Here is a 16,364-nt window from a genome sequence, read left to right on the forward strand (position 1 = left end):
CATGAGGTTACAGTGTTTCCTTTGTTGATTAGTTAAGTGGTTGTAGACTTCTCTCCATCACAATAAATGAGCAAAGATAACACACATATTGATATTAGAAGGAAAAATGAGAGACGAATAGAATTTTTTTAAAAATAAAAATAAGTGGGACTTAACTAAAAATAACTCAATAATTTTCCATAAAAATGAAATACATTTTGGTCATATTCAAAATAAGCAACGCTCAATTTTTAAAAAATGAGTTATAGAAATAATGATGAATAATAGCAAATAATAACAAACAGAAAAACCAGAAAGGAAAAGATGGAGATATTTATGTTACAGAACTCTCAGACCAAGTTTGTTTATGTTTGATGACAGTATTAGGGAAGTCAATATTTGCTTTGTTTTAAACTAGAGTTAATAGAAGTTTAGAAAAACAAACATGAAAAATCTATAAAATCATTTTGGCTCTAAGAAGAATATCTGTATATTGGGTGCTTATCACCTGGACCTAATTTGTATGTGATTTTTTTTTCATTTTTATTATAATATTTCAAAGATCAATTTTAAAGTTTGTAGACAGACGTAAGGATTCATTGAAAGTGTTACTTAAAGTCAGCATGGATTGCTGTGACAATAACATCCAACTGCAGTAAATGAATAAGTTAAAAAAAAATAAGCAACCTGGACTACTCAAATAAGTGTAATTTATATGCTTAAAATATGGATCTGTTGCTGATATATGTGTGTGTTTGTGTTTGTGAGCTCATGTGCTCAGATTTAAACAAAAATATTGTTGCTAAAGATAGTGGAAATATTATTTAACTTGAAAACTGATAATAGGTGGTTATACATTTTTATAAGTTGTTGAGATGGAAGAAAAAGGCAAGTTCGTTGCTTTGCACTTGCACAGGTGACTGTTCATTATTCTAGGTAAAAGGCCATTTTATTTATTTGTAAATTGTTGTTTCATTGACCACTTTTCCATGAAACCTAATGATAATCCTTTTTATCCAGTATTGAGAAAATCAAGTTAATAATGTTTTCTCTGTTTTGTTACTGTAAAACTATCGTATTTATTTGATCTTTAATACACACAAAAAAATTTAAAGTAAACAAAACTACAGAAAGCAACAACTCAAGAACGACTTGCTACTTGTATCAGTATTCTTTGTTAGTGTAAATGCAGTGATTCATGATGCGTTTTACTGGGGTTTGAAATTTTACAGGAGTCATCAAGACTGCCCTTCCAAACATGGATAGAGAGGCTAAAGACCAGTATTTGCTTGTTATTCAGGCAAAGGATATGGTTGGTCAAAATGGAGGACTGTCAGGAACTACATCAGTCACTGTGACCCTAACTGATGTCAACGATAATCCACCTCGCTTTCCTCGAAGTAAGTTGTTTTCTTAAGGGATACAAGTGCAGTAAATTTCTCTGAAAGTCATAAATACATCTATAATTTTTTTCAAATACTTTTAAAGCAAATAATTATCTTACTTCATTCTCCCAAATTTACATTTTGTTAGAGATATGATTTTGATTGAGCAATATGGATTGTAATAGTATTGGGCAGAAGTAGAAGCCATCATATATTTGCATTACTTCTATCTCAAATGTAGTAAGATTTTTCCTTCATCCACATTGTGAATACCAGACAATTATTAATTGTGTTAATGTATTAGTCTTTTTTCTAAGACTTATCCTTTTTATATTTTGTAAGTTATAAGGTTGTTGCCAGTTAATAATAGTCAAATATGTTTTATTCATTCTATGCACTAAAATACTGCTTTATTTTTGAAAATGAGAAAAGGGTAATAAACATTTTCATTTTTTCACTTCACATTTTTTTAAGCCAGTTCATTCACCCTGAGCATTCCTTTAGCAGTTCCCCACATCTTTCTTGTGCAAACATTCAGTGTTTTAAAAATCAATCTAAAGAACTGGAAAACCAAATGCCCTCAATTCTACTTCTTTGACCAAAGCGGCTTTTAATTTAACCAAGAAAAAAGAAAAAAAAATATCTAGGTAGAGGTGTGCTGTTTGGAAAATACGCTTCACTTCATTCTCTTTTCAGTTCCCTTTTCCCCCCCTAAGTGTATGTGCTATTTCTTTAGAACATTCAAGAAAATAAAGAGATCGTACAGACTACAATGTCTGTACAATGCCTCCAAAATGCTTTTCCAGTTGAAATGGGAAACTAAACTCCCTACCAACAGAATTTAGAAGTGAATTATATCAAAAAAGGAAGCTGCCTGAGCAAATATGAGTGCCATTGTTTTTTCCTTCAATGACTGCTTTAAAAACTTTTTTTACCTTTATCTATATATTTTTAATATTTATATTATTATACAACAAATGGTATCTCCTGGTAATATAAAACAGTGGCCCCAAGTTTAGCATTATTTTTTTAAGCCTATTCTTAATTGTGTTCTTGATGGCCTATCATAAAGAAGAAGGAAGAACTTTTAGAATTAAAATAATGTAATGATCCAATTTCTTGGGCTCATAATGAAATGAACAGCTTCTCTTTCGTTTAAGCCTAGAATGATTTAAAAAAATGTAGAATTTTAGTAAGATACAGGTTTTCTAGGCCATTATAGATCCCCTATATAAATTATAGATTTATTTATTAAAGTGTATAAAGTCAAAGATATATCATTGTTACTCGCTTTTGCTGGGATTTTTCTGTACCAGTGAATTACTAGCTTAACATTGACATTTTTTAATTTTACAAAGGATACTTTGAGATGTGTGAAAGGAGTCACTCAAAAGTGATAACATATGTTATAATCATTTTTTTAAAAAGTAACAATTCACAAATTCTAGAAAATTGGAAACAACTCCAAATCTAATACGTATTTCCGTCATACAGGCACGTTTTCCTTTCTGTATTCTACTCAGAGAGAATCCTTCCTTCTCCCTTCATAAGACAGGACAAATGCACCACAATTTAACAATCAAAGGAAACAGAAGAAGATTCAGGAGGCAGAAAAATGTTAATGATTAGAGAAACAATCGTCAGGGAATATAGCGTGCTGAGGTGTTTCCACGTTTCTGAGTGATGGTTCATGTGTTTCTTCGTCTGCCCCCAAACATTTTCTTTAGGGATGGTGAAGAGGAGTTATTACAAAAGTTAAACAAAAGTTTTAAAAAGTTATTTTTTTCTATTTTAATTTTTTTTTTTTTGGTTCAAATAATATTGCCTAGGATTCTGGACCATTGTGCCCCAAATCAGTTCTACATACCACCCACAGACATCATTCTTCTCCTTTTTTACCCAGTTTTCTGAAACTCTCTTGGTAAAAGATGCTAAGTAAATTCCAACATTATGTTGTGAAAACGATTTAGGCTTTTTTGTGGGTGTTCATTTGAAGCACAATCTATTCTATTTTTATTTCTTAGTATTTTATATAACTTTATTTCTATTTACTATAAATTACTATTTATTATTTATTTTATATTACTATTTATTTCTTATTTTACATATATAATTTTTAATGTAATTCAATATAGTTATAATAGTTACATTTAAAATTATATATCAATTATAATTAATTTAAATTTATTTTTATTTTTTAATGTAGGATATTTCTCACCACCAGAAATACAGGAATTAGAGATTCCACTCTTGCCTTTCCTCAGACCATCTATTTCTGCTGTCACAGTGATTATTAGCTAATCATTCCCATCAAATTTCTTAAGGCTATATGAAATTTGTCTTTCGTTTCCGATTACTGTAGTATAGTTTTTATTAAAAAATAAAAATACGTTAACCTAAGATGATACCAAAATAACCCAGTAGTTTAACTTTTTATTGGTTAGCTTGGTGTAATGTGTTCATTTCTTGTTTTGAATTTCACAGGTTCTTACCAATATAATGTCCCAGAATCATTGCCTATAGCCTCAGTTGTTGCCAGAATTAAAGCTGCTGATGCAGATATTGGAGCTAATGCTGAAATGGAGTACAAAATTGTGGATGGTGATGGACTGGGCATTTTTAAGATTTCTGTTGACAAAGAGACACAGGAAGGAATCATTACTATACAGAAGGTAATGTTTTCTTTCTTTATCCTTTATCACAGATTACTGAGAAGTCCTATCTGTTTTATGGGAGAATGTACTAGACAAACCGAATGGCCATATGGGACCATTACTATTTTAATTTTAGTAAGATAAGCTATGCATTTATTTTTAGATTTCAGAATCTTAGGGAACCCTGAGTTACATTTGTAATAACACCCATAAATTCTATCCTTTAAGAAACTCACAACCATTATCTATAGCACTATAAAAATAAAGCACACTGGCAAATGTGCTGTTTTAAAGACCTATTTGGAGACATGAATATGTTTCTGCCTTGACTGTTACACTAATGAAACCCTAAAATCAACCAAAAGCCTGTGTATGCAAACAATGGACACTATTATTTTCTTCATAAATGGAAATAATATAATTTGAAGTAGAAACCAAAATGTTGAAGACTTGCTATATTACCAATTATTGCCTTTTAAAAAACTAATTGGAAGACTTGAATATTTCATACAAGAAGAGCATGAAAAGTTTTAAAACCTATCATAATTTCTACGGAGAGAGTTCAAAAGAGATTGAAAGTCAGTATAGCTGAAACAACTAAAGACTATTTTCTATAGTATATTTAAATTAGCTCTCAACACAGTTATGGGTGAAAATAAACTACTGTCTTTTCAATATAGAGATATGATTTTGACAAACATTTAATCAAAAATAATGACTCAAAAGCTATTATTTCAGAATGTAGTCTTATCAACTATTTGAAATATTCAAAATATATTACTATCTTGACCCCTCAGATACGAAATTTTTTGTCAGTATGAAAATCCAATGTATAACTTTGTAATTAATGCTTTCAGTAATTAGCACATATCAATAAAAAAGTTATATTTTAGTTGTTTAGGAAAACACATGTTTGATTTCGGGCCAATGAGAAAAAACATTTCCGCAGTTATTTCCACTGGAAAGCTGTTGTTTTAGGTCAGCTGATGACAATCTGTGTACAAAAGGTTTAATAACTAGGATAGGCCAACTGTTGGTAAAATGTTTTGTTGTCTAAAATAAAAAGAATTTAGTAAGGTACACTGATGCTCAAAGATTTCAAAGAGTCATCTGAAATCAATCTGTTCACATTCAAGAAATTTAAATGCAAACTGAAACTATTTTTATTCAATAAATATCTGTATTTTATATATTATAATGAAGATAGCATGAATTTTTGAAAATTCTAAATTTGATACAACATATTTAATTTACTGAGGGAAATATAAAACTCTTAGTCCCTAATTTTATAAAATCATGTCTAGAAATTTTGGAAAATTGTTAGAAAAGAAAACATACAAAACGCAGATTAAATATTATGTCATCTAAAAGCATAAAACCCATGAAAAAATTGTAAGTTGAAATTTGATTCTAACTTACAATAATATAAAACAACACAAATAATTGTTATTATTCTTATAGGTAACAATATCTGTCAGGATTTTTTTTTTTTGAGCAATTTAGAGACTTTATTTTATTTTCTCAACAATCTCATGAAATGACTATTAGGACACTGAAAATATAGAAACATAAAATATTGAACAATGGAAGAGATGGTAAATAATTTGTGATATTATCATATCAGTGATGGAAATTTTGTACGTCATTGAAGTAATGTTGTGATATTGTTTTTGCAAATGAATATGGAAAATTTTTATTTAAAAATTATCAAAAGGTAATATCTAGACTTTTACAAAGTCTTTCACATTTTATGAAAATTTTGCTTATACAGAATAAAAGATTACAAGAAAATGTTAAAATATTGATAGTATCATTTCTAGACCTTACCTTTACTGATTTTTCAATAATATTCACTAATCATTGTTATAATTGAAATGTTGTAAAATGTATAAAAGAGTTATTCAAAGACCAAATTGATATGTCTCATTAAAATCACTTTATAATCTACTTTGACTATTATTAGAGATAAACATTCTTTTACAAATGCAGAAATAAATCACAGAAGATGTTATTCAGTGGGCTTAAATTTTGTGTATTGCTGAAGTTCTCTTGGTATTAAAAAACCATAATCCTCTATTTAATAAATTAAGATTAAAAACCATTCCAAATTTTTAAGGATTCAGATTAATATAATTTTTGGTTTTGATGCTTGAGATTCCTTACTTCTGCCCAGCAATCTGAATGATGCTTTGCACCGAATGAAAGTCAATAATTGGTTATTATTAAATATTTATTCATCAGCCACTATATGAGAAGTTAGCTAAATATTTTAACAATTTCTTTCTCTAAATATGAGATCAAAACACCATTATTTTTAGTTGCAATTGTTAGCAACTAAAAATAAATTTTGTTTTCGTAAGTGGCTTCTAATACATAAATTCTTATCTAATTATCTGTTTTCTTTGATAACATCAAAGATTATTTAGAAATAATTAAGCACTCACACAATGTACAGACGAACCTTGAGATACAACAGTGTTGAAAAATTTAGTAATATGAATTCTGTGCCATAAATAGCCAATATAAATTTTAATATGTAACAAAACAAATCTTGTTCATCCTGTATTACTATGAAGTGGAGAACCAAAATGACTAGCTATCAAAGGTCAAAAAAGCCACATTTAGTTTAAATCCAGAGATTTTAAATACATCAGTAGACAGTTCAGATGTTGAATGCCAACATGATTTTCTATATCATTTTGAGCCGAAACACACTATTTGTAAGAACAATAATTTAGACTAAGAAGTTAGTCATGGTTTATTACTTTTAAAGGGCGTTGCACAAACTTGCTTTCAGTTTTCTAACTTGCAAAAGAGATCTGATTTTTAAGTTTTATCTTAATGTGGAGAATATATATACCATATTGAGGCAGAACCATTAGATTCTAAAAGTAAAATAATGTATAGCAACAAATGCCATGAACCTAAGCAGTATGGTCTGCAATTTTTATGTTCATTAATTCATCATGATAGGATGCATTTGTGTTGAGACAAGATATCTGAAACTTTGCTGTTTGAAATAAATAAAATTTGTATTAAAAATAACTCTGGTGCTTTTATACAGTACAGATAATATCAACATGGAAATAAATGAAAACAAAATCTCAGTTTTCTCCATGTTAAAAGTCATTAGGCTTACCAAACGTTACTTCTTACTTTCTTCCTACTCTCTTTCTTTTCCATGTGGTTCTGAATAGATACTAGATAGTGGGGAAATTAACTAGTATACATGATTATTTTTATTTTTATTTCCAAAGCTCCTTAATTTTTATTTCCAAAGCTCCTTCCATCTCCAAACTAATTTTTAAAAATATTTCAGTTTTTCATTATCCAGTTAATATGTTCCAGTGTCCAAAGAATCCTATTTTCTCATCTGTATTGGAATAAATAAATAATTCCTGTAAGAGTTGACTAAAAATAGTGGAAATGATACATTTGCATTTTACTGCAGTTTAAGCTTACTAATTACAAAGTTTTTGTTTTTACCTGCAGAAATTGTTCGTAGTGTTATACAGTTGATTCTTAAACAATGTAGGTTTTAACTGAGTGAGTCCACTTATATATGGAATTTTTCAATAAATATGTTACTTTTTTTGGATATTTGTGACAATTTGAGAATACTGACAAATGACTTATGTAGCCTAGAGATCTTGAAAAATTTGACAAAAAAGAAGTTATGTAACGAGTCCCTAAAATATATGAAGATATTAGTCTATGTATGTGTTAATAGACTAATTGTGTTATCAGTTATCCTAGTCAACAGTAGGATATTAATAAAGTTTTGAGCCATCCATAGTTATACAAACATTTCTGACTGTGTAGGGCTGGTTCTCCTAACCCCTATGTTTTTCAGTGGCCAATTGTATATTCATCTAGTTTTTAGATGAAAATTTACCATTAATTTATAACTTTCTCATTCTCAGCAATTATTTCATTAATTTATTGAAATATATAATTCACAGTTTGTGTGTAGCGTCTATGCTTCTCACCCTGTACTTGGTTCCAGAATAATCCAGGGTTTGTCTTGTTATCCTCAAACACTGGTTATATTCTGACTCTTTCTATGAACCGCAAAGAACGATTGGATGCCGAGAATTGAGATCCCTTAAACTTGCTTTCAGTTTTCTAATATGCAAAATAGATCTGATTTTTAAGTTTTATCTTAATGTGTAGAATACCATTCTGAGATAGAACCATTAGAAAATAGTAATGCATAGCAGCAGAAGGAATGAACCTAAGCAGTATGATCTGTAAAATTTTTATGATCATTAACTCATCATGATAGGATACATGTGTATTTAGACCAGATATCTGAAACTTTGCTGTTTGAAATGGATAAAATTAAAAAAAAAAAAAAAACTATGATGCTTCAGACTCATATTTGCAGATATATATTTCACTATTCCTCAGTTCCACTCAACAATCTAGAATAGTCACTAAACTACTTGTAATTCCTGAAAAGCAATGTAGTTTTTCCAGTTCTTCAAACCTCCTGCCTGTTGACTCCCCTGTGCTCTGCTTTCTTGCCCCCCCGTACCGTAACTCACCTTTTGAGTCTAAAAAATCCCTCATATTTTGTCTTCAGACTAAATAGTAAACAGAAGCAGCACAGGGTCTGTACCAGCAAGATGTGTGTGTGTGTGTGTTTTTTTTTTTTTCAAGGAAGGGTGTGTGTGTGTGTGTGTCCCTTCAATCATGAGAGCTAGTCTAATCATGGAATGTAGATGTCCCAGTTTCAAAAATATTGTGATTTTTTTCATAGACTTAGCTGTGGCCACAAGGATTGAATAAATATCCAAGGCTTTGTAGAAATGTCCAAGAGAACTCAGACCCCATCTGTCAGCCAACTGGTCAGTCCTACCAGGGCTTTCAAGGATTTGAACATACCCTAGGGAAGAAATTGAATAGTGGATGCATAAAACTGTTTTCCTCAGGTAGACAAGGGAAAGCGGCACAGAGGTTACCACCTGTACCGCTTTCCCTTGTCTACCCGAGAAAAACATTTTATCTCATTTATGAGATAACCTGTTAAATACAGAAGGAAGAACTAGGGCAATTTCCAAGGAGAATAATGAGGAAGGGAATGTGGGCACCAGACGAGGAAATGGAAATGAGAGGGCTCTGAATGCTCCTTCACAAAACCGCTATTGGTAAATAGGAACATATGTGTACAGTCCTTTGCAAATAGAATGGATTACAAGTAATACATACTGTAAGGCATTTTAGGTACAACTCAAAAAAATGAGTAGAAAATTAAAATATCTGCTTATTTCTCTTGAACACTTATTCGTGAAAGTGTCTGTGATAACTTTAATTCATTTCAAGACTTTCACTTCTTTTCAAAGAACTGTATTATAAAAAATACCAATATTCATTTAAAATGTTACTACTTTCCTGATTACAAATACATTCCCTTTCTCCCTTCCTCCCTTCTTCCCTCCCTCCATTCCTTCCTCCCTCCCTCTCTTCCTCCCTCCCACTCCTCCTCCTCATTTCTTTTTCTTTCTCTCCCTCTTTCTTTTTTCTTTTCCTCTTTCTCTTTTTTTCTCTATTTATTTTCTTTCTCTCTGTCTTTCTGTTTTTCTTTTTCTTTCTTAGCCTTGAAGTCATTTTAAGTTTCTTTTTCTTTCTTTTTTTTTTTTTTTTCTTTTTTTTTTGCCTCTTTCTGTCTTGATAACTCTTGGCTGGTTCCCCCCGCTTTGATATATCCTAAGCTTAGTGATCATTGCTTCATTCCTAAGTTATTTGAATGTCCACCATCCCCAACTCCCAGCCTGCTTCTAACTTCTCCATTTTTAAATACATCTTTTTAAACAATCTCTGTTTAAAACGCAAAACTATGTATTTTTATTATTCCAACCTGTCTTAAAAGAATCTACCTTACACTGAGAGAATGAGACAGAATAATACCAACAATTGAAAGGAAGCCATGAAATAATTATTATAGAATGTTATTATATACTTAGAATTTCTAAAATAATTTATTAAATTTTATCAAATTAATGAGAACTTTCATGAATGAGAGCTATGAAACAAGTTAAAAATTAATAGTTTCACTATATGTACTTCATGAGAACATTGGTGTGAGTTTCTGGGCTTCATCTAACCATGGAAGAGTACCCTACGAGGACCTGTGTAAGGAATATCCATCACTTTCATTCATATCCCTAAATCTTGCATCTTAAAAGAACATGATCTGCTGGCCTAGCAAAGGCAGGCGCTACCCCCAAATCAAAGTGTCTTTCCATCATAAGGCCAACAGTACCTATACTCAATTTTGGAAGAGAATCTTTGCTTACCATTTTGTAACTAGAGTTTATTTGGATTTGTTTTCCCAGAATCAAGGAAGTCTTGTTCTTAAGATACATTTCAGTCTGAACTAACAGTTTACTGTTTGTGGCCCTAACAGGACAGGATTTTGATTTCAATTCTACTTGCCAAGATTTCAATGAACATGGAGACTACATTATACCCTAAATGAAACTTTTCCAGGGACCTTTCACAGCAAGGGGAGTCTGCAAAACAATATATGAGTCACCTAATTTCAGTATTCTTTGTGTACCAGAAAGTAGTGGCATTACCTGTGAAATTTAGAATGGATTTTTGAATCTGAGTCAGAAGACTAAAACCCAGAAATTATGAAAAAAATTAAATAAATTTGGCCTCCATTCATTATCCTAGAATATTTTAAAAGTTTTACTGAGATAAATAAACAATAGACTGCTATGGGCAGTCCACTGAAACAAACAGTTTTTTGTTTGGTTTTCCAGTCTCTTTTACACATAAGAAAACATTTATAACCAGGTACTGCTTGGATGTTGACAAGATTTTTGTTAAAACCATAAATGAATTTGTTCTGATGGTTCTGAATGTCTAAATATTACTTCACATTTGGACAATAAAGTTTCAATGTCCATCTGGATAATTTCTATTGGAATTAGATTATTTTTTACCTGAGGACCAGGCTTGATAATCATCTGAATTTATTTTATTTTTACTCTATAATACAATAAAACTTTGGTCCATATCCTTTTCATAAACATTGTACTATTATATGCATAATGAGATTCATTCCAGTTTGTGAAAATTATCATTGTATTTTGCAACATTTGAATGTGCTGTTCTTGGCATAGAATAATTTTAGGAGCAAGAAGAGAAAAGAAGAAAAACAGTACTTTTTAAAAGATATGTTTGAAAAAGAAAAAATAGAGAATAGTGACAAATTGCCTTTGATTATTCTATTATTGTTCCAATATCTTATACAGAAAAAGCTTATTAATATGACCAAATGTGCAGAATCCACAAGGTGAAAGATTGCTATAAATAATGACATAGAGTTTTCTTATGATTTAATCACTCCTAGACTTTAAGAATAAACATGATTATATAGTTTAAATATAAAAATGATGATGAAATTTTCATATTAAACAGTTAAAGCTATGCAAATGCTATTTCTTGACCATTTGTGAATGCTTCTGTGACCACCTTTATAACGAGTTAAATAGGACTTCAAAATTTACAAAGTGTAAACATAAAGATTATCACATTTGAGTGAAAACTATATTTTCATTTCATTTAGAATTCTTTCTTCTTATGTTTTGGTATCATAGCTTACAATTAGATACTTTAGTTTTTGTTTTTTTGTTTTTTTTTTCTTTAATATATGGCAATCTTTCCTCTAATATACCTCAGTTTTCAATATAAGTCCTCAGTTTGGATTAAATATGGAATTTTTTCTTCTATAAAATGCATTATTATAGTTACTGTATGGTTAAAAAAATGAGCATTTTCAAAATTAATTTCCTATGAAAAATAACTATGCATTCAGTATCTGACATGTGAATGATTTCTTAGGTGGCCCGCATTGTCACACTATTAAGACATTCAAGCTTTTAAAGGCTAATTTTGCTGTGCTAGCTTCATAATATGCTTATATCTACACCCTGTGAAAGGGTGAATGAAGTCAAAATGATAGAGCATTATGTGGAGGCGTTAGTAATGCTGCCTGAACGCCATGCACTGGGATAGAGTTAGATAGCACAGTGTCCTTCCAGCCTTCAACTCAGCTGCACCAATTTGGACTATCTGGGGTTTACTATCTTGTATTGAAATGCGTCTTTTACCTACTACTTGTAATATTGAAGGCTAATTACTACAATCAAGTATGTAATTCATTTTGTATTTCATAAATGTTGTGTGTGTGTGTGGTGAGGGAAAATCAAACCAAGGATAATTCCAATTTATTTTTCTTCCTCTCATAAATTTTCTACTTTCAAACATTTTATTCAATTAATCATGCTTCCCAGGAACCATATTTCTAAAAATTGGGCAAAAATATTGCTCTCATTTGATCATCAAAAGGCATACATTTTGGATTATTTTAGTTATAAAGGTCAAGATAATTTGGTGAGCTTCTAAACTTCAGATTATATTTTCCACTTAATTTAATCATTGTTATGATGTATATAAGTATATACTTACATTGTTTTAATCATTGTTTGTGCATATATGCTTATTATTTGCTTATTAAGGTGTAAATTTACCTGTGTTTAAGTAGTCAAGAGTAGAGATGTACATAGAGTTTTATTTAAAAAAATCAGAAATCAACATTCTTTGAAGAAAATGATACTAATTGACATGTCAACACGTTTGACCTATAAAAAGGCACTGACTTTGTTCACTTAGGATTATTTCGGCTTCTGTTGATTTTGTTCATTTAGGAGTATTTCAGCTTCTGTTTGATTTTTTAAAAAATTTTGATAGTTGTTATAGCAGTATTCTCAGAATTTGTGTATATCAAAAAATGTTTTCCAGTGAGTCCATCACAAAATTTATTTTGCTGTGTACAAGTCACAGATCATGTAAAATTGTCCTTCTTTTTTTTTTTTTTTTTTTTTGTTCCCATGGTGTGTTGATTCCTAGGTCAGTTTCAATGTGTAGGATTCCAAAAAAGGGATATTTAAGAAATAGACAGGGGAGAATTTAATGATTGTATGCGGGAGGTTAAAAGGAGAATTTAAAGACAAAGGCAGTGTTTCTAGTTTGTGTAAGCAGCTGAATACTTGTGTTGTTCTTTGAGAATGGGCTGGAGATGCTTAGGATGGCTTGGATCATTATGTTTGATGCACTGTAGTAGCCAGGTAACTATGTCTAAAACATCATGAATATACGTCTGTAGTTCAAGGAAAAGGTCAAGAATGCAATCTTAGGTTTAGGAGTCATATGCACACACATGGCAATCAAAATTAAAGAGACTATTGATAATATCCATGGAGGACATAAATGAAATGATGAAAAGAAAGCTTTAGACATTTCTTGGTGAAACTGAAAAATTAAGTTAGCATGGCAAAGAAAGACTCAGAGAAGGCAAACTATTTTATTCTTCCACAATTAAGATATTTTAAGAAGGGTTAAAAATAACTTATCAAAAAGGCTAATAAACAAAATTTTATATTTAGATGAATAGAAGGAATTGCATATGTTATCAATAGAAGAGAGAATTGATGGAGCCTGACATCTGTGCTAGACAGTAATGATGGGACATAACAGATAAGACAAATGGAATAGTCAAGGAACTAGAGCTCTCGCTGAGTTCAAAGAAATTCACATGTCGAGATCTGACTTCTCTCCCACTGTTAAATTTGGCCATTTCAAGTTTATTTTGGTTCATTTTATCTGGATATGCTGCCATCACCTGACAAAAGCTGGTGAACAACTCTCATTCTCTTTCTGTCCATGGTTGCATCAACTACCTTATTGCTTATTAAATCATCCCCAAGCCTGGTGCTTTAATTTCCCTAGCTCATGGTTATGTGTTCAGTAATTGGTCTGGGCTCAGTAGGGTATTTTTATGCTGGTCTTAAGTGGGGTCACACATGCATCAGCTACTGGTCAGCTTGGTGACTCTACCGCTATGGAAGTGGCTGTCTGTCTGCCAGGAAAACAAGAACCCTGGACCTGTGCCTCCCATCATTCTGTGGCTAACCTGGGCTTGTTCCAAGAATGGTAAGAACAGAGGTTGTATGGTCTTTTGAGGCTGTTTGGCAGAGTTGACATGTCATCATTTCTGCCCCATCATATTGACCCAAGCAAGATACAGGACAACCTAGATTCAGGTAGTGAAGGGAAAAACATCCCTGAGAAGAAAGAAGCAATAAAGTATTGTGGATACAGAGAAAGTAGAAAAAATACATTGAGTTTCATCTCTGTTCCAGAGAGACTAACCTTCAGGTTACACTTCATGAAATGGCAAAGGCAATACTGAATCTCAGGTCTGCCTACTTCTATCATCATCCATTCTCCTTTATTAGCCTATCTCACAAAGTCATTTTCTTGATCAAGATCAGTTAAGATTTGCCACTGTTTGATGAAGGTGTCCAGGGAAACATATGCCAAGTTGTCTCCAGGTCATAATGTGGATTCTGCTTCCCAGGCAGTGTATGAACCACTTTAGAAGTTATTGGGCAGAGCTGGAGTGCATGCTGGAAAATATTGACCTCAGCATAATCAGGGAATTGGCCTGAGCTGTAGGGTAAACGGGGTTTTAGATGTTGGGCAGAAGTGCAGTCATTTCCAAGGCTTGTTTTCCACTTTATGCTTATAAAATCAAAACAGACTACCTAAGTTCACAGTAGGAGGCTGTGGTAGACAGCCTCACCAAGATATCCACAGAATATTCGAATGTTTTACCTTATGTGGTAAAATGAATTTTGGAAACGTGATTAAGTTAAGGAGCTTAATGGGAACATTATCCTGGATCACATAATTGGGTGCAGTATAATCATAAGGCTTTTTAAAGAGGAAAGCAGGATGAGTCAGTGTTATAAAAAAGAGATACAGTAACAGAACCCAAGCTTAGAGGGATGCACTTTGAAGATGGAGGAGCCAAGAATATACCCAGCTTCTGGACACTGGAACGATTCTCCCTTGAAGCCTCCAGAAAGAATGAAGCTCTGCCAACACCTTGATTTCAGACCTCTGACCTCCCAAACTATAAAGCAATACATTTGTTGTTTAAGTCACTAAGGTTTTGGTAATTTGTTACTGTAGCAGTATGAAATCAATTAATGCAGAAGTCAAAATGGAACATTTCTGTGGGGGCGAAAGCTGATCTAGACAGGAGAACAGAAGAGAAAAAGGAAGACACTCATTAGCTAAGTATGAATAAGTATCTGGAAACAGAGCCAGAAACTCTGTGCTCAGTTTAAAGTAATACGTGATGGCTGTAGTTACTTTGACGATAACATTCCTCAGTGTGTCTCTTTCTTTGAATTCAGCAATTTTGCTAATTTTACCCGTTAACTGTTCATCAGTTCTGCTGGATTTATACAAATAAATGTGTCTCACCACTCTAATATAGGCAGCTTGCATTCTACCTCAGGTTTACAAGGGTTATCCTGCTTTTTTCCTTTGTCATCATACTGTCATTCCCTGCTGGTCTTTTTTGTTTTAGATTATCTGCATCATGCTTCCAATTTATTCTCATTTTTAGAAATAAATTTGTGGGAACACAGATGCAACAACCACACTACCAAAGTTATTACCTGTGTGATTGTGAGCAAGAAATGCAAATGCTTCTTGATGCCATTGTCAGACCTGTCTAAAAGATCTGTCAATATATATATATTATAAGTTGTGAGAATTAATAAGCAGTTAATGAGTTAATATTGTAAAACTCCTGGAACAATAAACTGCCCTTGGTAAGGAGTATAAAAATATGTATTGTTAGTGAGAATTGTATTTAGCAGTATATGGTACTATCTCTTTGCAATAAGTTCAACTGAGAATTTGAAACGTGTTGCATTTTAGTTTTAGTTCATTGTCATAGATATAGAAAACATTGTGGCAAGATGGAGACAGCAGGTTAGGAGAGCCATTTGCATTTTTGTAACTGTGTTGTTAATAATACGGGCTCATTATACATAAAGCATTAAGTACTTAGGGAAATCAGAGGAAACGTGTTATTAGATGATGAAAATGGTAACTCCTAATATTTATATCATTATTTCATTTCTGACAATATATTTGTATAATTTATGGTTTTAGGCTCAAATCATTTCTACAATTATTCAGTGTATTTTTGTTTCAATCTACCTTTGGAGCACAGACACTTTTTATGTACTGGTAATAATCTATTTGCAAACTGCAGATATTTGTTTATGTACTATCCTAATACCTGTGTTCAAGTATAATTAAAATAATTATAATAATGACTGTCATAATAGTATGAGATGGACATGGAGACACCCAGTAATCTCTTTTGCTTATTCTAAATGTGCTTACACTTATTTTACTGTTTTCAGGCTGTTTGGCCTTAGGTATTTTTTCTTTGTAAATCTGTAAATCT

General features: G+C 31.6%; 1 protein-coding gene across 2 annotated transcripts in view; it reads left to right on the top strand.

Annotated features, from left to right (window-relative positions):
• The window catches only part of CDH7 (cadherin 7), a 135,588-nt gene that overhangs the window by 69,896 nt on the left and 49,328 nt on the right, over positions 1-16,364 (top strand). For both annotated transcript variants that reach the window (XM_032293704.1, XM_032293705.1), the window contains exons 5-6: positions 1,212-1,379; positions 3,849-4,036. In XM_032293704.1, the coding sequence (XP_032149595.1) occupies positions 1,212-1,379; positions 3,849-4,036 (356 nt within the window). The remainder of the gene's footprint in view (positions 1-1,211; positions 1,380-3,848; positions 4,037-16,364) is intronic.

Source organism: Sapajus apella, unplaced genomic scaffold, assembly GCF_009761245.1.
Source record: "Sapajus apella isolate SASKATOON/1434 unplaced genomic scaffold, GSC_monkey_1.0 scaffold30, whole genome shotgun sequence".
Taxonomy (NCBI): domain Eukaryota; kingdom Metazoa; phylum Chordata; class Mammalia; order Primates; family Cebidae; genus Sapajus; species Sapajus apella.